At 36.8% G+C, this 27426-nt stretch overlaps 2 protein-coding genes across 2 annotated transcripts in view; one reads left to right on the top strand and one right to left on the bottom strand.

Moving 5' to 3' along the window:
• LOC141441617 (inactive dipeptidyl peptidase 10) overlaps nucleotides 1-27426 on the bottom strand; it is a 734138-nt gene that overhangs the window by 629758 nt on the left and 76954 nt on the right. The window contains exon 2 of the mRNA XM_074106408.1: nucleotides 11383-11748. Coding sequence (XP_073962509.1) covers nucleotides 11383-11472 — 90 coding nt within the window. The 5' untranslated portion in view covers nucleotides 11473-11748. The remainder of the gene's footprint in view (nucleotides 1-11382; nucleotides 11749-27426) is intronic.
• LOC141441960 (uncharacterized) lies at nucleotides 15623-21780 on the top strand. The gene is made up of 4 exons (XM_074106847.1): nucleotides 15623-15631; nucleotides 17957-18115; nucleotides 20212-20361; nucleotides 21550-21780. The coding sequence occupies exons 1-4, from the start codon at nucleotides 15623-15625 to the stop codon at nucleotides 21718-21720; spliced, it is 489 nt and encodes a 162-aa protein (XP_073962948.1). The 3' UTR covers nucleotides 21721-21780.

The raw sequence follows: 27426 nt of genomic DNA, 5'->3' as shown, positions 1-27426 counted from the left end.
CATCATGGTCATTAACCGTTGAAGAGTTCCGTCCTGTGGAGACGATCCTGGCCGGACTACCAGGATTTCATTACCAGAATATTGTATTGTCACGCAATTTACATAAGTATACCAAATTTAAAGTCAATCCAATTACTGGAAGTTGTTCGAATTTAACTTGCAAGATACAGAAGACAGACAGACAGACAACGGGACAGGTGAAACTAAATAAAAGCTTGTAAAAATAAGATACGTAAGAACAAAAGTGAGGCGTCAAAGACACTGCTAATGTCAAGGAAAGTACTAATAGTCTGCTTCATCATCATCTCAAAGCGTTGGCAGGCCTCCTTGGCCTAGATGGACTGACAACATCGTGAGAGTTGCGGGCAACCGACGGATGCAGTGGCAAGTTCTCGTTCATTGTGATGTTCTAAGAGTGAGGTCTTTGTTCAGCAGTGTACATCTTCCAGTTGATGATTATGTGGATGATTATATTGATGATCAGCATCATTTCTGCCTGTCTACGTCCCAATGCAGGGCATAGGCCCCTCAAAATAAGAAAGCTTGGACCATACTACACCTGCAAGGAATATCATCGTAACTCAATTTTTGACAATTTTGAGTTACGATCATGATTTTGCGTTTAAAAGTCAGGGCATGGAAAAACATTGTAAGTAAGGGTGCACTGGGGAGAATAAAATGCCAACGTCAGATAGTCCTTTGAAGTTACCTTTTTAGGGTTCCGTAGCCAAAATGGCAAAAACGGAACCCTTATAGTTTCGCCATGTCTGTCTGTCTGTCTGTCTGTCCGTCCGCGGCTTTGCTCAGGGACAACCAATGCTAGAAAGCTGTAATTTTACACGAATATAATGTATATGTAAACTATGTATGCTGACAAAACGGTACAATAAAAAAATAAAAAAAAAACAGGATGGTAGTAAGTATATCAAACTTACAAGGAAAACTACTATAACGGTTAAGTTTTCTTGAGAATTATTAGTAGTTTAGAGTAAATAGCAGCCTAAGGTATAAAATATACCTAAACTTGGAAGGTTCCGTATAAAATACGAAATCCTTAGAAAAATATTACTTATTTTATCGTAATGGCTACGGAACCCTATTTCGGGCGTGTCCGACACGCTCTTGGCCGGTTTTTATTTATGTTTTTGTTTCAGATGTCATTTTGAGGTTATTTTCTATGCCCTAAAAATTGTCTATAACAATCAATGAAACTGGCGATAATCCTCTATTGACAAGCGCCGTGATTGGCTGTTTAGGGGTTTCCAGAGTACATAAAAAAAAACTTTAATCCCTAGAGATTAATAAGGAGCTTTAGTCCCGATATGCAAAGATTAAAGTAACATTTTAACGACACAGTTATAACAATAAAATTATTATTATTATTATTATTATTATTTTAAGAGCACGAGGATTGAAAAAAAAACATACCTTCACCTCGTCGAGTTTCTTGCCGGATTCTTCTCAACAGAGGTTTATTCCGAACCGGTGGTAGATTTCTTGATATTCATAAGTACTTGTTACTCGTAAAGCCTTAACTTAATAACTATTATGTTGACTTTGTATTTCATTTTGAATACTAAACGCCATAGAGATGCAGATGTAAAGACTGTACGAGACAACAATATCTCCAAGCCCTTGTGCTATTTCTCCGGCTTTTGACCGATTTGCGTAGGAATTGTTCGTCTTTAATATTTCTTGGCTCCTGTTACCACAAAGAAGCTGTAAATCTTTGTCTAGTCAAGATTTATGATGGACACAATATCTACGCCTCCCCCTGACAGTGATAAAGCTTGAATGGTGGCTAAATATTCGTATTTTATACAAATTTTGAGATCTGGTTCAAAACCGGCCATTCAGGGCCGGCAACGCATTCGCAACTCAGCTTATGTTATTGATGTCCATGGGTGGCGGTGATTGTTTTCCATCAGGTGACCCGCCTGCTCGTTTTCTTCCCTTCTTAAAAAAAAATCTGCTAAACAAAGAAAAATACATAGTTAAATTATTTAAACCAAACTTTGTAAGAAATATCAACATAGTTTTCAGAGACCTATCTAATAATTAATACCCCACATGCTGTATTCCGCTCGGTTTTTTTTTTGAGGTAATGTTTTCCGAACCGTAATAAATAATGAATTAAAATTTATTACGTAAAAAAATGGATGTTTAGGTTAGTTTATTATTTTTAATATATAAATATTTTGTTCATTTAACGAAAGTGTTTAGCTTAATTTTATTTTATTTTATTAATTGATTTAGTTTGATTTAGTTTGATTTCATTTTAATTTTGTACTTAATAAAAAAAATAGTAGTATTCAAAGATTTGTACCATCGCATCCCATCCCAGCCCAGCCTATATACAATTATTTATATTAGAAATTGCAACGATTCCAAGTGCTATATACGTATACGTCCCACTGCAGAAAAGAGGCCTCCTCTCAGAATGAGAGGACTTGAGCCATATATAATGACGATTATGATGTTAAATTGTATTGAGAAACATTTTCGAACTTTTTTTTATTTTTTTTTATTTGACTGGATGACAAACGAGCAAGTGGGTCTCCTTCCACACGCACACAGTTTAAAAAGTTATGTAAGTAAGCACCCGTAGTTTTCCAGCCAAAACATCTAAAGCTATTTCAGATGCAGATAAAAACGGTGGTCGTACTAACTTTTTTTATATTTGTTTTATAACATTTTAAAAAGTTTAGATAACGAACGAATGAGACGAATCGCTAGATGGCGTTAGTATAGAGTTTTGACGTTACAGTCTTGCTTGCGATTGGCTCATTTAGTTATTCAATCAATCACAATAAACGTGCCCCAAAATGTTAAAGTTTGTCAAACCGATCTCACGATACTTAGCAGCACCAAACAGCAATATTCATTGACATACAAAATTACTAAAAATTATTAAAATTAGATTTTATTTTTAACCCCCGATGCAAAAAAGGGGTGTTATAAGTTTGACCGCTATGTCTGTCTTTCTGTCTGTGGCACCGCAGCTCTTAAACGGGTAGACCGATTTGAATGCGGTTTTTTTTATTTGAAATCAGGATGGTTCTTAGACATGTTTTATCAAAACCGGTTTAGCCGCTTTTGATATATTGAACTTCGAAGTGCCAAGGTCGGGGATTTTCCCTCTTTTTGTTGACTTACCTACACAAGTGCTTGTTATAGCCTAAATTGAAGAAATAAATGTTGACTTTGACGATTTTTACGGATATTTTTGAGAAAAAAACATACGTATCAGTTCAGGCCTATCCAAGCGTAAATCTTAGTTTTTCATAGTTTCAACACTAAAACAGAAATTTATTTTACGACGTCCAGCAACCCACTACCTTACGACAAAAAGATTTTATGGCACAGCCTCATCGGCGATAAAAAAAAGAGATGAATTCGCGTGAAACCATAAAAGTTTACAGAGATAGTATATAAACTATTTTCTACCCGCGACTCTAGTCTATATAATTTTGTTACTAGCCAAAAACGAAACTTAAAAATACGACAATGGTAGTTTTTGGCTTGCTGACATACAAATAAAAGGACATCAATGTATTAATTAAATATATGAAAACCTCAAACATCCCAACAGCCATTTTTTTAGTTTAAATTAATTTATTGCATTTATTTTCAAATACCGTAATTATTGAAAATACAAACTGAAATATAGATGCACAGAAAAACCAGAAAAATAAGACCAGCACTGGGAATCGAACCCAGGTCCTCGGTATTCCGTACCGCGTGCTATACCGCTACACCACTGCTGGTCAACGGTACAGACACGAATTTCCCCTATGCACCACATATCTCAGCTTGTTTGTTTCTTATTTAGCCACTTAAGCAGCGACATCTATACCGTGGCCCTCATTTTGAAACTTTCGGCATTCCATTGGAACTAACCGCTCACCCAGACAAGAGATCGTTTTAAGAAATTAAATTAAGATTGGAAAATATTCACAAAATTCGCTAAGTCTAGTAATTCTATATAATTTAATTATATTTATCCGTTGCTTAGTACCCATAACACAAGCTTTGCTAAGCTTACTTTGGGACTAGGTCAATTGTTGTGAATTGTTCCGTGATATTTATTTATTATTATTTATTATTGATTACATTTATCCGACAAATAAAATTAGTCGATGGGTGGTGAAACAGTCCCTAAATAGGCGAATGCTGCATTAATAACTTTAAGACTGGGTACTGAAAAAAAAGATTTAAAAAAATCACAAATGTCTTTAAAGTTAATAATCGATTTTACTCTCGATTCTGACCTAATTACTTTTAGGTTTTCATCTATTTAATTAAAACCTTGTATAACTAGGAACTTCCTTCCTAGTAGGAAGCCGTGGTGGCCTAGTGGTTTGACCTATCGCCTCTCAAGCAGAGGGTCGTGAGTTCAAACCCCGGCTCGCACCTCTGAGTTTTTCTAAATTCATGTGCGGAATTACATTTGAAATTTACCACGAGCTTTGCGGTGAAGGAAAACATCGTGAGGAAACCTGCACTAACCTGCGAAGCAATTCAATGGTGCGTGTGAAGTTCCCAATCCGCACTGGGCCCGCGTGGGAACTATGTCCCAAGCCCTCTTGTTCTGAGAGGAGGCTTGTGCCCAGCAGTGGGACGGATATAGGCTGGGATGGATAACTAGGTTACTGTAGAAATCTAGGTTTCTACCGCAGCTAATTACTATAGAAAACAACCAAAACAAAAATCAAACTCACTTTTAACATTAGTGATAGAGATAGGGAATGCCGCCAGATCGGCTAAAGAATGCGATAACACTTAGTTCAGATAAGGAGGGAAATAAATCAAAATAGCACTTAAGGATGGAATAGGAGTTTCATTTAGTAACAAATTTCTTTGTCATGCCTACTGTGTGGGATGCTGGGCCTACGCAGACTGTGACCCTGAACGGCTACAATCTAGACGTCAGCTTTTTAATTTTAAGTACCCTGACAGACAGACATAACGTATTACTAAAGTACCATCAGCCAAATAACTGGTCTATCTATTTTCAAACAAGTTCCTATCAAATAATGTCGCTAAAGTTGAACTTTCAAGTTGACAGACACCTCTATTGGCATTATAGTTTTATGACATGCAAACGATAATCAACTTTAGGGTGGTAGACCACATAATTATTTGGCTGGTGTGCACTTTTCCACTGTTTCATCACGAAAAGTCCTATTAGCGATGAGTTATTTAATTCAAATTGTACCTTATGTTTGAAAGTATGTGGTTTAAGTTTTAATAGCACTCCAGACAGAACCAAGCAAGCAAGCCCGTGGGGGGTTCGTTTAGAGATCCGTTACTTTAGTGGAAGAGTTAGCAAATGCCAAGAACAATGCCACTATAGACTAGGTAGCGATTTCACATGGGACCGTTAATTTGTGTTTTGCATATTTTTGGCTATGAAGTGGTAAGATTTTTTTTATCAAATAGCTGGCAAACGATCATGCGGGTCACCTGATGGTAAGCGATCACCGCCACCCATGGACACCTACAGCATAATCAGGACTGCGGATGCGTTGCCGGCCTAAAGGGGAGAGGGATAGAGGAAGTGTAAGGGGAAGGGGAGATGCGCTCTCATTCAACATCATCATAATTTATGAGTCGTATAGCGTCCATTGTTGAATAATAGGCCTCCCCATATACTTAGAAATTAAACGAACTTACCTGAAGTGAAGTTCTATTCTAATTGTGTGAGCTGCACAGTCTCGAAATGATAATAACTCATGTAGTATTTGTATTCTACAGCCGTTGACCACGTATGTAAAGAGTAAGTTTCTAAACGAAAAAACGTCTTGCTCGTACTAGTTTTCCCGCGCGCATAGCTGTCATTTGTCATTTAGTTTAGAGAATAAATATACAATAAAATAACGTAATGACTTGATTCGCGATAATATGCGGGTAACTGGGAGGGAGGGATTATCATTTCGAGACTGTGCAGCTCACACAATTAGAATAGAACTTCACTTCAGGTAAGTTCGTTTAATTTCTAATTGTATTTCGCTGCACAGTCTTCTCATGATAATAACTCATGTAGATGTTCAGAGTTGCGAAGAAAAGTCATTAACGTGAAATAATAAGATAATTTTAATCAAAATTAAAATTAGCACAATTAACAAAATAAAATATTCTATTATTTGCTCAAAAATAATTATGTGAACATTTTCAATAATCAACCTATTTCAGTCACATACATATGACTGAAGACAACAAGAAACAATATGCTTATCTTAACGTAAGCAAGATTACTTATGTATTAGGTGCTAGAACTAATCGTGCAAAATCATCAGATTGTACAATTGGTCTGTTATAAAATTTAGCAAATGTTTTAGACATTTCACTCCAACCAGCAGTTTTTCTTATGGTGTCAATATTCACACCGAGTCGATTTGCGGCGGACGTGGACGCATGGCGCGTACTGTGAGCAGTGAATATGGAAGTATCAATGCCACTTTTATTTAGAGTTAGCTTAATCCACCTACTGATAGTTTGAGAAGTTATTTGTTTATGTGGTTTTTTAAAAGCAATCAATAATTGATCACAGTTATTACGAATTGCCTTAGTCTTGTCCATATATGCAAGTAAGGCTTGCCCTGGGCATATTTCAGGTTTATCTAAGAAAAAAGGCAAGGTAAGTATTGGTTGATTAGAGCCTGCCCTCGAAGTCTTAATCAACTCAGATATTTTAATAAGTATTTTATCAGGATATTGATGGATATTAGATATCTTTATTAAAGATAAAGTTTGTACTCTATGTGCAGTAGCAATGGCTAATAAGGTGACTAATTTTTTGCTAAGATTTTCTAATGATAGACTATTATTTGGAAACAATGTAGACAAATAATTTAACACAATTTGAGGTTCCCAGGTTACGCTGTATTTAGGTTGTGGGGGATTCAACCGAAATACACCTTTCATAAATCGTTTCACTCTGTCATCAGATGACAGTTTTGTTCCTAACAAAAGAGATAGGGCAGATCTACAGCAATTAATACTCCCGTATCCAGCACCTTCATTGCAGAGGTTCGTTAAAAAAGTAAGTACTTGAGGCACTGATGCCTTCAAATAATCAATATTATAAATTACACAAAAATTATACCATTGTTTCAGGTACGTATCATACTGTTTGGCGGTACTGTGTGAGAGTGAGGCCAACATTATGTCGGCGGCAGCTGACGACACTCCTCTGTGTGATAGCGCTTCCCGGACAGCACCGCGGCAACCAGGATAAGACGTTCTTGAAACGGCTGGTTGCTGGAATAAGTTTTAAATAATGTTGAACTTGGGCCTAATGTAATACATTTTGAACATACAAGTTTCATAAATACAGGGTACCATGCCTGTGCATGCCATTTAGGTACCACAACAATGCCTTCTGACTGCTCAGAAATAATTTTTTGTAACATTTTTGATATCAGTGAAAAAGGAGGGAAAGCATAGAAAAAATATGGTTTCCATGAAAGAGTAAAGGCATCTATTTGAAAGGCGTCTGGGTCACCTTTCCATGACACATAGCGTTTACATTTTGCATTTGCCCGACTTGCAAATAAATCTACATCTGGCAACCCAAAACTGTGTAATATATCTTGGAAAAAGTTATCACTTAGTTCACATTCAATTTCAGAATGTGATTTTCTGGACTCCTTATCGGCAATAACATTCAGTTCAGATTTAATATATGAGGCGAAAATTATTAATTTTCTGTCTTCACAAAATTTCCAAATTTGTCTAGTAATCGAGTTGAGGTGTGGGAATTGGACACCACCCATGCGGTTAATATATGAGATTGCTGTGGTATTATCGATTCTTAGAAGTATTTCGCAATCACTCAAATTAAAACAAAATGTTTTAAGGCTTAAAAAAGCAGCCAAAAGTTCGAGATAATTAATATGATTTTTCTTTTCCTCATCATTCCATAATCCCGCAGCAGTCTCCATTTCACATGAGCCACCCCATCCTGTCAAAGAAGCATCACTGTACACTTCTTTACAAAAATTATTGCATTTAATTTTACTCTTTGCTTTATCAATTTTTCTTGACCACCATGTTAAGTCATTCTTAACTGCTACAGACACAGGCATTATTTTATCATAATCACCACTGCTTTGTTTCAAGTAAATGTACTTTTGTCTTTCCAGGTCTTTTGTATACAGCCAGCCATACTCGGTAGCAGGACAAGCAGATACAAGCAACCCTGTTAGATGCGCAAAATCTCTAATCTTACATGTAGATAATTTTAAGAATAAATTTATTTCTTGTTTAATTTTTGTCTTCTTTTTATCTGGCAAGGACAGATGGTAATTTTCAGAATCTAAAATGAATCCTAAATATTGAACAGAAGTCTGGGGTATCAGCGAACTTTTCTCATAATTTACTATGAAACTAAGGTTGTGACAGTTTGCAACGTAGCATGAATACTATTTAGACATTCATCATATGACCTTCCAACAATATATATATCATCTAAATAATAGCTTAACATATGGCCATTAGATCTTAAATTTTGCATGACAGGTCTGAGTAATTTTGTAAAAACATAAGGAGCAGTGTTAAGACCAAATGGTAAAACCTGAAATTCATAAATATCTGACTTCCACATGAACCTCAGGTATTTTTTATACTTGGGGTGTATGCCTAGCAAGAAGTAGGCATCCTTGAGGTCTATAGTCCCCATATAGCACTTAGGAGTCATTAGTCTTATGCATGTCCTTATGTCTTCCAATTTGAAATGCTCAGTTTGTACATATTTGTTTAAATTTTTCAAATTTAGAATAAATCTATCCTGACCGTTAGGTTTGGGAACAGTGAATATTTTAGATAAATATTGTCCCTCACTTGGTTTACATTTTACAATGGCCCTTTTTTCCAACAACTCAGATATTGACTTATCTATCTTTAAAGCTTCAAAGGAACAAAATTATTGTTTTTGGAAATATTGTTTGCTCTGGTGGACTTAAAAAGGGAATTTTATATCCTGAAATCCAGGATAAAATCCTAAGATCTTGGGTTATCTTTTGCCACTGCGTCATAAAATATCTGAGCTGGCCACAATAATTATTACACACCTGATCAATTAGCGCCGACTGTTGTAGTGTTGCTGGTGCTGTTTCTGATGGACCCTTGGTTGAAATGGCCTTGCTGCTTGTTTTTCTGATATGGCTGGGACTGGTATCCCAGTCTCTGTCCTTGAGTTTTGGTTTGTAAACATTGTTGGCTGGGCCCTTGAAGTTTAAATTGTTTGGATTGTTTAATTGGTTTTGAACTCTTTTTGTTTTGTTCTGGGATCCTCTGAGGTCCTTGCTGGATCGCTCTATAGCCTTTGAGGCCTTTAATTTGTCGGCTAAGTTTTCACCAAAGAGCCACTGATCAACCTCTGTATCTTTAAGTGCTTCCCGAGCAGTTTTGTTTTCCAATCCTGTCAATAGAAATTGTTTTCTGGTTGAAGACTCTGCATGGTGGTAGTCACATAAAAGCCTACCACTATCACTTAAAAGTGTGATTATGTCTTCATTACCTTGGGGAGCCTTGCATAATTTATTTAGTGCTTGCCCAATAGCAATCAGGGCACATGAAACCTGCTTTTGTTTAGCCTCAATTGCTTTATCTCTTTTGATCACATTTTCACCTGCTGCCGCCTGGGCCTCTGGGTTTAATTTGGGAGCATCTACTAATTTAAAATTAGCCGGCGGGGGATATTTCTTAACAATATTGACTTTTTCTGCTTTTTCAAGGCCCTTTTTAATAATCCCTTGCCACCTTGAGCATATTTGTGGAAGTAAGTCCGGCCCATAGCCAACTTCTTCCGGGGCTTCCCCGAGAAGCTTAAGAACTTCAGCACTGACCATTGTTTCAGCTGAAATAAAAAAACTATTTAAAGTTTTGGTTTAAGATAACATACGCAATAAGTCAGGGAACTACCCATGAAGTAGAACGCCATGACATTGGAGCAAGGAGTGTACCCAACATAGTACACCGCAATGCTAACTGTATGCAAAGTATAATAGCAAAGAGTATACCCATGTGTAGTATACCGCAATGCAAAGGACATTGTGATCCTTAGGCATCATTTATCAAGTACCGAGTAGTGAAGGTGTTTACCCTTGAGGTAAAACGCATCACGAAATTAGGCACGTTGTGAACACTGACTTACCTTTTTCGGTATGATCAATATTCTGTTCCTGCTCTTCCGTATGATTATTCTGTTCTGGGTCCTCAGTTGGTTCCCAAATTAGCGGTGTCTCCGACCGCTCTTTTTCGGATTCCCAATGATTCATGGGCAAGGGAGAACGGGATCGTGTCCTTGAACGTGATTTTAATTTCCGTTCAAGTCTACGTAACTTCTTCTTGATTCTTTCCAATGAATTCTCCTTGTCCTTCGGCATTTTTGCTGTTTCTATTTTCTATTTTACGCGAATGATGCAAGAATAATGGTAGTCGTTGGCTGCACGAAAACGAGAATGACAAATGACAGCTATGCGCGCGGGAAAACTAGTACGAGCAAGACGTTTTTTCGTTTAGAAACTTACTCTTTACATACGTGGTCAACGGCTGTAGAATACGAATACTACATGAGTTATTATCATGAGAAGACTGTGCAGCGAAATACAACTCCAGTTGCTGCGGTTGAAAGCGGCCTGCATCTATATGTATATAAACAGTTCATCCGTCCATCTTGTTGGTGGACTTCCTACGCTCATTAAACCATAATAAATCTTCTTGTTGTTGTTGTTGTTGTATTTCTTTATTGTACATAAAACATATGAAAATTACAATTAACAAGAGAAAGAGATGTACAAAGGCGAACTTATCCCTTAAAGGGATCTCTTCCAGTTAACCTTTGAACGATTGGAAGGACAACAGAAACAAGAGTAGACACTACAATGGAAAGATAAAAGGATCAAAAATTTAAATTAACCGAAACATACATCAAAAATAAGAAATAAAACCTACACATACATATATGGGTACACACTAATACAAAACAATAAAAATAATAAACTAATACATATCAATATCAATAGACTACATTTAAACTGCATGTCAATAAACATACATAAGCATACACAAAAAAAAATCTTTCTTTCTTTCTTTCATAATCTACCTGAGAGACAAAACGCGATCCAGTGGCTACAGTTTACCAAAGCTTTAGCTTTTAAAGAAGTTAATTATTTAAATAGTCTAGCTGTACTGTTTTGTATTTATGTTATTGCCAATAGTTGAGTGTGGTCTTTGTCAAAATTAATAAATAATTTCCGAAAAAACAATACCACTCCTTGCAGTCGGGTAAATAGGTTCGCACCGTTCATGTCATATTTTTTTAACTAAAAGATAAAATAAATAGGTAGCTGAAATGAGGCATTTTGGTAAACTTACCTCAGCTGTTAGTCGATTTGAGCCTTTTCCCTTGCCGTGTTCAGGCGAGTGCCTCAAGTTCTTTGAGTCGATCTGCACGTTTGTCTGCATGTTTACCTAGTAGTTACACCGTTTGTGTACTTTTTTCACTTTTTGTTCACTTTCCTCACCTATTGTTCACTTTACCGCCATCCTTTGTACACTATGCACACTTATTGTTCACTTTTTAAAGTTACTGTTCACTTTGCACACTTTTTGTTCACATTGATGATTAAGTTACTTTTATTTTATTTTAATCGTTATTTAATGTCATTGTGATCAGTAGTCTCATTTCGGATTTCACAAAATGAAATTTGTTTCATAACAAGCCTCCACATTACATCAGACCTGAAACAAAATTAATAAAAAAAAACTTTACACCAGTTTTATTAAGAACCCTCTAATTATTAAATGATATTGCAAAGATATCTGAGATTCCAATATGAACATAAAAATATTTATCTTATTTTGAAGGACTTGTTAATAAAATAATTTTGTAAAATCCCAAAATTACCATTACTTTGTAAGACAATGATTTACCCGAGCAAAAGCTTGGATGGGGAATAAAGCCCGCCTCACATTTATCTATCCTGTTGTGTCGTGACGCATTAGAACGGTATCGGTTTCATACATTTTATATGGTTGCGTTCACATTTATCTGATGCAGTTTGTTGTGACGACTTGTGTTGTGTCGCCTCACAAGCATAGAGAGAGAGAGAGAGAGAGAGAGAGAGAAGAAATATTTTCAAGTTCAGCAATAATAGGCTGCGGCAATTGTGAACTTTTAGGTCTGGAAATTTACTTAAAATATCATAAATATTCCCAAGGAGTTCCCAAACATTATGTCGTGGCCTTCATTCAAGTTTTAATATTTCGCAAACAGATCACTTAATCGGAAAATCGTCCCGGCAACCCCCCAATGATTTCAAAAGACCTATCTAACAATACCCCACACTATAGCGTTAGTCGACAAAAAAAAACACCCCCACATGTCTAAGGGAGGTACCCTAAAAAAGTTTTATTTTTATTTTACCACTTTGTCGGCATGACTGATATGTATATTCATGCCAAATTACAGCTTTCTAGTACTTTTGGCTTTGAGCTTAGCCGCGGACGGACAAACAGACGGTTAAGGTTTTCATTCTATAAAAATATGTTTGCAGTTTACTTATTTACTTACCTCATTTATTTAACCGACTGATGATTCACTTTATTGAATGAAACTTACACAACATAGAATTATGCTTAACAATATAATAATACCGAGCTGATGTTGTTTTGATGATCATTTCTATGAGAGAACAAAACAATTCCCGAAATTTTACGCATTGCTTCAAATACAAGCATACAGCGAACGTTCTATGATTATTGTAAATAGATAAATAGATACAAAAAATAATAAATAATTAAATACGTATACGCAAGTGCAAAGCTAGCAGCACTATGCTAGTATGTATCGGAATATTTTTTCTGCTCGTTACGGAATTTCTGATCAGAACTGCTGTTGCTAAAGAGAAGGTAAGAAATTATGCATTAATAAAAACAAAATGGGTCCCACTGAAAAACAGCGTTGCGGCTTGCCGTAACAGTATGCTGAGTGGGGTCCACTTTATACTATTCGATGTTATTATTATTATTTTTCTCTTTCCATCTAATGTATTTTTATGTGTATCGAATATGTGTAAATAAATGTTTCTCTCTCTCTCTCTCTCTCTCTCTCTCTCTCTCAAAAGTGGTAGTAAATAAAGTTACTTACACCTTCTAACTTTATGTAATCTAATTGATTGAACTTATTTATTTATTGATATGCTTTATTTGATAAAGTTAAATTTAACTTAGTTTGATTTAAATACATGAGTTAGGTACCCAGGTTAATTCAATTAGACTTTTTTTAGGGTTGCGTAGCCAAAATGGCAAAAACGGAACCCTTATAGTTTCGCCATGTCTGTCTGTCTGTCCGACCGCGGCTTTGCTCGGGGACTATAAATGCTAGAAAGCTGTAATTTTGCACGAATATATCTGTAAGCTATGCCGACAAAAGGGTATTTTTTTTTTATATTTTAAGAGTACCTCCCATAGACGTTAAGTGGGGGTGATTTTTTTTCTCATCCAATCTTGTAGTGTGGGGTATCGTTGGATAGGTCTTTTAAATCCATTACACATAAAAGCACATAAAACCGGCCAAGAGCGTGTCGGACACGCCCGAAATAGAGTTCCGTAGCCATTACGAAAAAAATAAGTAATACTTTTCTAAGGATTTCGTATTTTGTACGGAATATGGCAAGTTTAGCTATATTTTATACCTTAGGCTGCTATTTACTCTTGAACTACTAATAATTCTCAAGAAAACCGTTATAGTTTTCCTTGTAAGTTTGATATACTTACTACCATCGTGAATTTTTTCAAATTTTTCCACCCACCGGTTTAGATTTTAGAGGGGGAGGGGTGGAGGCTCGATTTTCATGAAAATTTGCACTTTGAAGTTGAATATTTCGCAAACAGATCACTGAATCGTAAAATCGTCTTGGCAACCCCGCAATGGTTTTAAAAGACCTAACCAAAGATACCCCACACTTTCTAGTATTAACGGTGTCTGAGCTTAGCCGCGGACGGACAGACAGACAGACAGACAGACATCCTAGTTGACTACGGAACCCTAAAAAGTACGTACAGTCAGTAAAAAAAGTTCAAACCAAGCACTCCGTCTAATGTTCTATGATGTGAATGAACTGAAATAATCACTGCCCACCCGCGACCTTATGATAGCTAGGTACGTTTATGCAAGAAATGTGTGTTCATGCAGTTCCTCCACCTCCATACTGTAAGAACCCACACAAATTACACAAGCCCATCTATTACCACCACCACACTACACTGACGTGTTTCGAACTCAACCAGAGCTCATCTTCAGAGCATCACAACCGTTCACCATGCTACCAGATATAAGACTAGATAGATGTTAGTCACCGTCAGCACAAGGAGACAAGAACTGCAGGGATTATGTCCGCCTTTGTACTTAAAATTATGTATGTATTCGTAGATGTATTTCTGTTACGTTTAAATTTTCTGATCTACTTTTGATGCACCACCTGTTGCAAACTAGTCCTTCCTTCTTTCTGTAAAAATGGTTGCCTGGAAGAGATCGCTCTTTAGCGATAAGGCCGCCTACTGCTCACCTTGTTATTTTTTCTCTGTGTATCTGTTTTCTGTATCGCTTACTATGTCTGGTGTACAATAAAGAGTCTTTGTATTGTATTGTAAAAAAAAAATATGCTGTTTATTTCAAGCAAAAACTTAACACTTTACTTTTTTTATGTAACCTTTTTGTTTTTCCTTTTTGTACAATAAAGATTATAAACAAACAAACAACACGTACCTAAACTTGAACCTTGTCACCGAATAGAGAATAGTAGGTATCTACCTTGTATGTTTGTTGTGATCAAGCAAGCGTGCCTGGAGTTTATTTTGAACTACCTCCTACTTATTATGAACACATTCTGGTATGGAAACATACCAGCTGTAATTTTCTGCCTTACTATGTGATTTAATTATTTATTTTGATGTTTACGATGTTTGTGAGTGGTTAAATATTAATCTGTGTGGCGTACCTATTGTAAGTTTTGATATCGTGTTAGCTCAAACGAGTGCTTATTTGTTTATTGATACGTAATAATAAGGCATGACATGAGTTGCAGAGCCTACAACGCCTGCGTACGAGCAGAGCAGTACTATTAGTTATTCTGTGGTACGAGGTAGGGTTGCCAACTTTACTGTTAAAAACAGTACTATACTGTTTTCACAACATTATACTTTTTATTGTTGCACAAAAATAAAGTATACAAAATACTGTTTTAAGCATCAAAATGCCTAACACTAAGCACACGCTAAGTCAATGCAGCTTATCTAGTCACAGTAATGGCGTTTCAGGACGAATCTGTCAATGTACTAACAAAGAAACTAAGTAGCTCCTTATTAATTTAATTATAGTTTGACTGTCGCTAATTTGATTAGATGCGGGAGAAGGACTAAAAATTTGCCTTTAAAACATTAAAACACTGTTCATTGTTCCAAACTAAAATATTGTTCATATTTCTAAAATACTGTTTATTTTCTTTCTCAGGCCCAAAAAGTTTATTTCTTGTAAAAAAAGTTGGCAACCCTAATACGAGGGTCAAATCAAAGATGTTAATGATTATATCACTTTATTTTGTATTAGTGTAACATGGGCAAGGTAAACCTATCGCAGCCTAGTCGCAAGAGCATACAGCGGTTCGTAAGCCTCCGTTATGTTTATATTATGACGTCACGTGAACTGCACGTAAGTGGCAGGATTGCGAGCAGGACGTCACAGAAGCCAGCCCAGATGCACATAAGCCTCCTAAGAAGTGTTCAGACCTATACATTATGTTCATTCAGTATCTATATCCCAGGGATAAGACCAAGCTAAATCGATTTTTCATCCTCGAAGACCCCTACATACCAAATTTCATCGAAATTGTTTGAGTCGTTTCCGAGATCCCCGAAATATATTTATATAGGTACAAGATACAATTGCTCGGTATTAGATTTAGTATTGTTATTGTAGTTCTTAATATTGTTGCTGTAATTATTACTGTATTGCCAGGCAAGGGCGTCGTCTCCTACATTACGGTCAATAACCTCAAAAAATATATTGTTTACCTCAAACTATATGTACCCGTCATTAATGGTTTCATTGTTGTGATGGCTTATATCCGGTAGTGATGTAACAGACTTGTTTGTGTTTCTGCAACTGCGGATTTTCCGCGCGCTTTTTAACATCCGTTTTCGCTTCTGTTTCTGCAACTTTTATCGGAAATATAATCGGAAGATTACGACGGTTGAGTTTTTTATTCGACTGGATGGAAAACGAGCAAGTGGGTCTTCTGGTGGTAAGAGATCACCACCGCCCGTAAACATCTGCAACACCAGGGGTTTAATAGATGCGATGCCAACCTAGAGGCCTAAGATGGGATACCTCGTGCCAGTAATTTCACCGGCTGCCTTATTCTCCACGTCGAAACACAACAGTGCAAGCACTGCTGCTTCATGACAGGATTAGCGAGTAAGATGGTGGTAGCAATCCGGGCGGACCTTACACAAGGTCCTACCACCAAGGTGCTTTTCATAAAATATCACTTACCATTACTTAATTTTGAATATCAACAAAATTTAATTTGCAATATTGTTTTCTATTGTGTATATAAAAATATATTTGTAATAAAAGGTTTTTTTTCATAGTGTTTACACTTCCGTTTCTGCATCCGTATCCGTTTCCGTTTCTGCTAAAATTTACTTTTGACATCTGTTTCCGTTTCTGGTTCCGCTAAGAGACTTCCGTTGCATCACTAACATCCGGTGTGCTCGTAAACAAAATTGTCTCCTAATTTGCTCCTAATGAATATACGTTAACTATGAAAATAAAAGTTTGTACAATAGCCCAGATTACGTACCTATTAGTAGGTACAGTCGAGTTCATAATCATAAACTTGTGAGCAAACATTTGATCAAAAATAACTTAATACGCTTCTACGCCGTTATCAATAGAGTCGTGTTCAGATATTTATGATCTAAATTTTGCTCACAAGTTTATAAACTCGACTGTACCTAGGTAGTGCTAGAGCTATAGCGGGGTCATCGAAGTAGATATAATAATCCCACCAAAAACATAAATGTAAAAAAGGAGAGCTAAGTTCAATACAAAAATAATGCTTGGCTGTGGGCTTCGCAGCAAGATGAATGGAGATCTAGATGAGTGCCAAGTTCTATGCAAAATCCAAATATGTATTTACAGGAACAAAATAACATTATGAACAAGTACTAAACTCTATTTCTTTGCTTTATTGGATACCTATAACAATTGTTGTTATTTAAAAATGTGAGATCTTAAAGTAGGTTAGATTTGACTTGGCCAGTTTTCATTACATCAGCCATTTTATAAAGTTATTCAACATATATTATATTTAAACACACGTAGTTTGATGTGTTTACGTTAAAGAGGTTTTGAGTTATAGAAGGGTCAAAAGTGGCGCCAAGTGGTTCGTGTAATATTACATTCGGCGCTGGCTAGCCAGTTCCTTTGCTTGAACTTGAATTGACACGCTGCCGCGTGTCTAGATTGAAATTCTTATTTCGTTTGACTATTATTTTATTAACATCAACATTGACCAACTAAGGGGCCTTCACACGACGTTTTTTTACGCGCTGACGACGCGCGTTTTTGATGCGCGCGTCCTCTACGCACTTTCATCGCGTTTTGACAGATTTTACACGTTTTTTGGCGCAAATGAAACGCGCTGTAAGCGAGCGTTTATATCGGCACAAAAGCACCGCGCCTAAGCGAGGGGGAGCGACGGGTGGGGCGGGGGGGGGGGATAACAGACGCGATGTAAACGCTTGCGTTCCAAAAACGCAAGGATCGTGTGTGGTTAAAACGTGCCGGCTTCCTTGCGTTTGCTAAGCGTTCTAATTGCGTTTGTATCGATGCAAACGAGCGCAAAAAAACGACGTTAATAACCAAGTAACATACTATTTACAGATATACTATGTGGACGTAGAGGCCTTGAATTTGACGTATTGGAACCCGAAGTACTATAGGGATTGCAACGCTACAGCTAAGCGGTTCGGCCGCAACGATCCCATACACTACATACATATACATGGAGAAACCCTTGTGCCACTTGGCAACAACGTTTTAGTGAGTTTCCATCGACCATAATCTTACTAATATTAAGTTCGAGTATACAGGTGATTTTTAATCGGTGGTCAGGAATAACAAGAAGCGATAAGGACGGTCATACTGAACAACTTTTCCCATGGGACCAATACGAAAATCGGGGTAAATATAGCTATTTCATAGAAAACCTCAGTACCTCATCAGCCTCAATGAATGAAACCAGGGATTTATTTTTTCCCGCTTTTCGTATTGCTCCCATGGGAAAAGTTATTCAGTATGACCGTCTTTATCGCCTTGTTATTCCTGATCACCGATTAAAAATCACCGTGTATGTGAATGCAAAAATAGAACCCCATTAAGTATTAACTGACTGCATTAGCGGTCCAAATATGCAAGATCATCAGGTGAGATAGGATATAATTAAAAAAAAACATCTAGAATATTTCAGCGGGTGGTGGGAATTATATAATTTAATATGTTGTGTAATACCTATGTATAATGTAGTGTATGAACTTAGTGTAAAATAATGTGATATAAATTGCTGTGGCCGTACAGGGTTTATGCTCGAACTATGTATTATTATAAAATCGACATGATAATTATGCAATAAATTAATTATGAATTAGTTTCACTGAACACCCCAGTAAGTGTTTTTAGAGATTTTTTTTAATCGCCGTTGCCAAAATGTTTCATACATTGGTCGATGTAAAGTAATGACTTAATATTGAATTAAAATTTTCAAAGTAAAAACATTGTACAGGGATATTCAGTGAGACTAAACCCAGCCGTCTGCTGCATTTTATGGATTAATTTTCAAACTCAAACACAACATTTATTGACAGAAAAAAAAACACACTAAATCACGACAAATTTCAAACACCTTATCAAGAATTTCTTTGCTCACCCGCGACTCGTGGACCTTATGATAGCTGAGTTCATGCAAGATATGCGTGTTCATGCAGTTCATTACACAAACCCATCTATCACCACCACCACACTACACTGACGCGTTTTGAACTCAACCAGAGCTCATCTTCAGAGCAATACTGTACATCATGCTACCGGATGTTAGACTCAAATAGAGAGATATATTAGAGAGTGTTTCGCGGTTACGCGTTACAGTGTGGTGGTGGAGGAACTGCATGAACACGCATATCTTGCATAAACTTAGCTATTATAAGGTCGCGGGTGGGCAAAGAAATTCTTTTAGTTCATTGATATCCTGGACGCCCTCTTAGTAACGCCTGATTCAACAAATTATTTAAAAACTTCCGATGTATGGAATTATTTGAAGTGTCCCGATCTTGTTAACAGCCAACCTTTCGAACAAAGCCATTGTATTATATTGTGCCCTCAACCGCATAATACTCAATTTTTAAAATGAACGGAAATATGAAATAAAGTAGTTCATTGAAATAACGATTTTATTGTCTAGACAAATAACTGTGTGTAATGTGTAGATTTTATTGTCTGCTCTAGAGCAGAAAGTACATGTTAAAATAAATACATGTTCGCAGATAATACTTTACCTTGAGGCTGCCTGTCTAAGACGCATTCAATTATGAAAAACATTAGCTGCCAACAAAGTTTTATTTAAAATGAATTCTCTCGTGTAAATAATAAAATCGTTATTTCAATGAGCTATTTTATCTTATACTTATTTCGTTGCATTTTAAACTGAGGATTATGCACTTGAAACACACAAAAGAATACAATGGCTTTTAACAAGATCGGGACAGCTCAAATATTTTTTTTTTTTATTTGACTGGATGGCAAACGAGCAAATGGGTCTCCTGATGGTAAGAGATCACCACCGCCCATAAACATCTGCAACACCAGGGGTATTGCAGACGCGTTGCCAACCTAGAGGCCTAAGATGGGATACCTCACGTGCCAGTAATTTCACCGGCTGTCTTACTCTCCACGCCGAAACACAACAGTGCAAGCACTGCTGCTTCACGGCAGGATTAGCGAGCAAGATGGTGGTAGCAATCCGGGCGGACCTTGCACAAGGTCCTACCACCTGCAAACCCTACCTATTCCTACTATACCCACTAAATTTATTTATGCATGTTCCATTGTACACTCCAACATGCCACCGCTCTGTGGTGTTTCAGGTGGACGTCTTTGTACACGAGTTCCTGAGTAACGAGTACCGCCGCAGTTTTGTGGAGATGCATTACAAGCTGTGCGATCTGCTCCTCCGAGACAATGTCTTCGGCCAGTACATTAATAAAGACCTGCCTAAGACTTGTCCAATACCAAAGGTTATCTTTATCAGTTTTATTTAACTGGTTCTATGTATCAGCTGTTTTTTTGCAACTGCTTTTATTTAAAAATTATAGATTTTATGATAGCCTTCTTTATAGTTATTTGGATAGGTTGTAAGTCAGGAATGAGTGTTATAACTAAAGAAGGAGGGGCAGATCTGTATGGACTCTGGCCTAGGAATCAATAACGACAAGCCTTAGGTATATCATTGGAAAGGTTTTTTTTTATATTCTACAACTTTTTGTACGGCGGACAATCTCGAAACGACAAAATCATCAACATACAGGAACTTAGTATCGAAAAACCTACTTTTATGCAGCGGTAACTTTTTTCATACAAAGATTTGGGACTACCTGCCATAGTAAAAGTTTTTAAACTTAGAATAAGCTATCCAGTGACATATCGCTTGTTCTTATTGGTCATTAGGCTACTTAATTAATATAACTACTACTGACTGAAGTGATTTTAAATATCCGTTTGCTAATTATAAAGCCACTCAATTCTTCATTAAAATATGTTTTTTCATGGAGTTCTGTAGGTAATCAATTATAATTTAAAAAATAATTGATGCAAATTGCCCCATGATATTTACTGAAAGTTTTCATTTAACTTGCACTGTTAGTAAAAGAGTAATATGAAAACTTGGAAGTTAGACTTTAATCCAATTCCAGTAGTCTTAGTGACATGAAATTTGATATACCCAATGCAACTACAGTCCAAAAAGAGTCATCATCATCATGTCAGCCGAAAGACGTCCACTGCTGGACATAGGCCTCCCCCAAGGCTTTCCGCATCCACCGCGATCCCGCTATCTTAACCAGGCCTACCGACAGCTCGTCTCCCGGTCCGCGGACGCCATTCGAGAACCTTTTGACCCCATCGGCCATCAGTCCTGCGAGCAATGTGCCCCGGCCAAAAAGAGTCATCATCATCATCATCCCAGCCTATATACGTCCCACTGCTGGGCACAGGCCTCCTCTCAGAGCAAGAGGGCTTGGGCCATAGTTCCCACGCGGGCCCAGTGCGGATTGGGAACTTCACACGCACCATTGAATTGCTTCGCACGTTTGTGCAGGTTTCCTTACGATGTTTTCCTTCACCGCAAAGCTCGTGGTAAATTTCAAATGCCAAAAAGAGTACTGTCAGTAAAATACTTGTATTAATTTTTTTATCATTTTATCCAGGGGGTATACCATCTGACGAACATGTCAATCCCAGATCTCCCGCTGCTGAAAACCTTCCCGTTCCAGAAAGGCCGTGTTTTCGCCCACACCACTATCAAGAGGGAAGCGGGCACACGCGAGCGCCTCCTCGATGGCTATGTGGATGTTGTCATCAAACAGCGCTGGCGATAACCAAATATACACATTTTGATCATCACATGCGCACCCGAAAGTAATACAAGGCTACACCAATAGAACTTGCTCAACATAATCAATCATTATTAGGCACAGGGCACAGAACTATAAAATCCCCCTAATATTATAAATATAAATACAAAAGTATGTAAGTCTGTTCGTTTGTTTGTTACCTCTTCACGGGTGCGTAACGATCGATATAATAACTTTTGATATATTTTCACTGGATATAACGATTAAAGGATATAATGCACTTTTGATATAACAAAATTTGATATATTCTCATGTAATATAATTACACATTACACACAGTTGACAGATATAATGAACTTGTAATATAACAACTATTAATCTAACAGTCATAACGTATAACATACATGGGATATAACCTTGTTCGATATAACGCTCAGTTGGTATAATGTACTATTGACATAATTTGGAATACTTACTACTATTATTTCTTACCTATTTTACTCTAAGGAAGGTTGGTGTAGAGGTTAGGTTACGACGACGATCGAAGCGAGGACGAGTGTTAGGTGGAACTGTGACCTTACAGCGCGCGAGTCGAGCGAGCGAAGCGAGCGTGCCGCGGCGCGGCCGGCGAAGCGCCAGAACCGACTCTTTTGTAAAATACTATGGTTTTTAAATGAAATTATACTGACTATTGTTATACCAAAAGTTTATTATGTTCCTTGAGTGATTATATCCAATGAAGTTATATTAAATGTTGTTGTATCCAGTGAAAATATATCAAAAGTTATTATACCAATCATTACACACCCCCTCTTCACGTCTAAACCGCTGAACCGATTTAGATGAAATTCGGTAAACAGATAGGTTTGAGTCTCGGTGAAGGACATAGGAAGTTTTTATCCCGGAAAATTGCATAATGCCCGCGGGATAGGGATAAACAAATTCTGCGAGGACGAAGCCGCGGGTAACAGCTAGTGAGTAATAAAAATTAAATGAAGTGACTAAATACAATTTAATGATCATTCCATTTTGATATTACTATCATTTAAAACAAATATAGTAAAAGTCTTAATGATTGTGGAATTATTTGCAAAATATAATATTTTGAACGCATGACCTAAACATGACATGACCTAGGTACTCAGCAAGTTACTTAATTAAAACATGACCTAAGTCAGCTGAAGGATTTTTACTAACCGTCTTTTTGTCGTGGGCAATTTTTCTGTTCCGTGTGGGGTTTACTAATGTTTCGGCGAATAACGTTTGGCAACCTGTTTCATTTCGCAACTTTTAATTTCCCAACTGTTAAATATTTCTGAAACTGTAAATATTTCAGGATTTTTATAAAACTAACCTAACCTAACCTAAAGGGTTCTACACGATGGCCCTGAAATAAATCCTGAAATATTTACAGTTTTACAGCCTTATTCATAAAAAGTTAGAGCCTCCTTGAAGGCTCCTTGAAGGCCCGATGCTAAAAAACATGATTCATAAACGTCTGTTAGCGCTAATCAGTCGATCAAGGCTCTGCTAAAGTTAGAGGACCGTAGACCCTCCTTTATCTCCCTGCTAAGTCACAAAATGGCCGCCACAAGTTTGAACAGCTGACTTTGACAAGAGCAAAAAACCATACCGAAGATATTTATAGTGAAGGCAGGGCTACGCAAAGATTAAAAAAAAAAACTGGAAAATTTATTTTCAGAATTTGTATTTAAAAATCCTCTAAATTAGCAACAATAAATTAACAATAAATATGAAAAAAATTTAGCATGATTAAAATAATTATGGCTTTTTGCACAACATTAACATGCGATCGAAATGGCGGGAAAACAAACATCTCGCTTTTATTTTTTTTCCTGCTAATTTGCTGTCACTGCTGTCAATTTTTTTAAATTATCGATTAGGCCATTTTTTGTCTTTGATTTGTCAAGGTGGCCAACGTAACGCGTCTAATCCGTCTATCAGCAGCTCAACAACTAGCAGACTGCTAGCAAGTGTTTATGAATCATACTTCTTGACAACCGTCTATTAAGCTTAATCAGTCTGCTAAGTAACAGACCGATCAAACCTCAATTAAGTTTTTTTTTGAATAAGGCTGTTAGCTTGCGAAATGAAAAGTTGCGAAAAGATAGTACTCGTCCGTGTGGGCAATCTTCCCAATTTTTTTAATTTTATTTAAGTCATATTATTGCACGATTAGCACATACACTGTTAAATATACTAGTAATTTATAAAGTAAAGCACTATTTCAAGAATTTTGAGTTTCACTGAGGCTACTTTACGTCCGTGAAGACAGTGATTATAACACATTGTTGTAGAAGCTGGAAAGTAAGCAATAGATGAACGTGTTAGTTCGAAGGCCGAGCCGAAGTTTATCTATTGCACTTTTGACCGAGACTAAACCTTATGCTTTTCACGACTACTGCGAGAAAATAAAAAACATTTTATCTATCACAAAGCAAACTATAACAATCCAAAAACTTTGTCGCTCCCGCTTGGCTCCCGCCAATTTTTATTTTTCTGTTGTTACATCATTATTTTTTTAAACGAGTCCGTTCTTAGTGGCCAGTTCTCAAAACCACGTGTTTAAAAAATTAAAACTGTATTAAGGTCTCCGCTCATTAGGCAGCCTGGCTGCGGCAGCAAGTTAAACATAACGAGGATATATGGAAGCTCACGCACTGGGCAACCTGGCTGTTCAGCCAGTGCAGTGCAGTGCGCGGCAGACTTAAAAAGTTAAAGCTGCAGTATTTTTCCATACTTGAAATAGTAAGTAGTCGTGAAATAGTAAGTCTATTAGAAGCCCGAAGTCGAAGACTGAGGGCTTTAACGAGTCGATGTTCATAATTCTAGTACCGCCCGTGCGACATACAATGTTTTTCATCACATTTGCGAGTAAAATTATATATTTGTAAAAGAAAAACTAATATTTTATCAAAAATTGCCGATACCGCTGATTGCGCTCTTGGCAATCCGCAGCATGCGCATGGCGTGCGTATGCAGCGTGCGGACGGAGCAGCAGCACACCATGCAGGAACAAACTCATTTACCGACCTTGGGCTTCATGACATGAAAATTAGTACGGGCAATGACTCATTTACCGACCACGCGTTTCATGATAAGCACATTAAGGTCGAGGGTTTTATTTGGGGGGTTGCAACCAAGGTAGCCTGCATGTTACGACAATGTCTTGCGAGCAAGTGTGATGAAAAAATTAAAGCATTTGTGCATATTATGCATTTAAGAAAAAAAAATACCTCAATAAAGTCACACAACGCATTCTTATTAATCAATTTAATTTGAGATGCAGCACACGATTACTTTTGTTTGGTCCAATTGTCGCTTCAGCATACCAGCGGGCCAAGAAAATGGTTATATTCGAAAAAGTCGTATCGTGCTATGAAATACATTATTATACGGTGTGTTACCGGTATCCAGGCTTTTTGTAAGCGATGGTAAAGTAACGTATTTCTGCATCGTAACCATGACATAAGTTATATGTGTAAGCATAATGTAATTTAATTCATAAACTAGAATTCAGACTTTGTTAACTTTCTAACAAAATTATAATTGCCAGCAATGTACAGCAAAGTAAATTGACAAGTAAGTGTATAAATGGCAGCCGACAGATACTTTGGTTATTACTTGTGTTAAGTTACAGAAATACGTTACTTGAACCTACCTTAAAAAAAAAGCTGGCTGCTGGTGACACACTGTATAGATACGACCTACTACGGTTACGACATGCTACTTTGTTGTCGTGTTTGCAAACCATAAATGAGTCAGCTGTTAAATGTACAAATATAATCAGGTTTGTGTACGGGATTTAGGATCCACATCGAGGAATGTCGTGAAAATGTTTTTAGGTTTAATTAATTCTTATATTCTTTTTGAACACACTTAGTCAACAGGTTTGTTTACAATTTTAAAGTTTAAATAAAATACAATTTTGAGCTCACCCTGTTCAAACGTTTATTATCGAGTTTTAGCCCGAGCAAAGCTCAGTCGCCCAGGTACTTTAACTGAAATTAGATCATTTGGTGTTAAATGACCCGTGATACAGGTTTCAACAAAAGAAAGGAAAAGGTTCAAACCATTCAAATTGTAATTTGATTACTATTTAATTTACCTGACATGAGTCAAGGTCTTGTCAGTGAATCTACTAAAAAATAATGAATCGCCATTTAATATACATCACTATTTGATAGACGTCATTTAAACTGCAAAACTGTATATAAAACTAGTTTTGCTCGCTTGAACAATTACATTTTGCATTTGGATCGAATTGTCGAGTTTTTATTAAATTTAAATTGGAATTCTCGATAACATAATTGTAATTATTTTCAAAAATATAAATGTAACGCAACATGATCGTGTATAGATATGAAACTTGAGTGTAGTGGAGTTGAAACTGGGATGTGTCGTATGTAAAACAGTAAATACGACTTAACACCTTTTAAATGAGCTGTCTTCGTCACGAAACAAAGTGCCGTTGAATCAATATTGCTGGAATCATTTGTAATGTAAGAAAAAACCTGTTATTATTATGGTAAGTGTAATATATTACAAATATAACATGCGATAGCTAATAGATAAGATTATGATCTTAACAGAATAAGAAGATGGAACTTTTCGATGACCTAGAAAGCTGAAGTTGGCGTCCAGCTACATCAACTAGAAAACAGCTCAATTCTTTCGGGAGCACAGTTGATAACTGCGTTTTGATGTTCTCAATATTAAACTTGGCTCACATTTTTAGATTTACGTTTTTGATGGTTTAGACTTAAAACCAACCGGTGATTTACTTCTACTCTAACCTAATGCGCGAGCGCAACTGGTGACAGCGGCACGCGTCATGACATTAGTCTACGGCTTTGTATTTTTGGTAACCATAGCTTCTCTAATCCAAATGGTATCGCTTGCTATAGAAAAGGTAAGGAACTTTATTTATCAAAATATATAAACGAGTAAGGAAACAAATAAGAAAGCAAACAAAGACCGAATACCTGGGCGTTTTAAAAAAAAGTGTACTTTTTTTTAAATTTTGGAAAAAATATGGTTGATCAATCAAGAGCACAATCGATTCCGATAGTTTAAAAACATGGCCCCAAAAAAATTACAGTTTTGCGACGTTTTTTTCATACACGTACTCAGTATGGGCGTGACAAAACTGACTCATACAGCCTTATTAATAAACGTGGAGTAGAGTAGGTTTAACTTTAATTCGAGGTTGAACTTGAGATTAGTAAAAGTCAGTAGTAATAAACAAAAAGTAAGGAAAGAGTAAGCTAATCCAGGTTTAGTCTCTGACTAAAACTTAATCCTTGGTGATGCCTAGTTTAACGATGGAGTAATATTGGAGTAACGTAACTTTTCCCACAAGTTTTAAGCAGAAGAAAACCTCAAGTAATTCAATGGTGTATGTGCAATTCCCAATTCCCATTGGGCGCGCTTTGGAACTGCGGCCCAAGTTCTCACATTCTGAGAGGAGGCCGGTGCCTAGCATTGGAACGTATCTATAAATAGAGATCGAATGATGATGATGGTAGAGATATTGAATGAAATTGTCGACTTGTGAACTTTATTTCTACATTATTTTCTGGTAAACAAAATGGACATGATCGAGCGAATGCTTCTATTTTATAGTACCCATATTATGTCAGTTTGGTCACTTGCGACTCGATCATAGATTCTCTGTCCATTACGCGTTGAAAACGCTCAGTGCACAGC

This window comes from Choristoneura fumiferana, chromosome 24 (assembly GCF_025370935.1).
Source record: "Choristoneura fumiferana chromosome 24, NRCan_CFum_1, whole genome shotgun sequence".
NCBI classification, from domain to species: Eukaryota; Metazoa; Arthropoda; class Insecta; order Lepidoptera; family Tortricidae; genus Choristoneura; species Choristoneura fumiferana.
This window is presented reverse-complemented; position numbering and strand designations above follow the sequence as displayed.

Excerpts from the sequence above, each read along its gene's own strand:
- LOC141441960 (XM_074106847.1), top strand. Across the intron at positions 18,116-20,211 it reads CACTTGGCAACAACGTTTTA|GTGGACGTCTTTGTACACGA; the intron begins GTGAGTTTCCAT and ends GTGGTGTTTCAG. Across the intron at positions 20,362-21,549 it reads AGACTTGTCCAATACCAAAG|GGGGTATACCATCTGACGAA; the intron begins GTTATCTTTATC and ends CATTTTATCCAG.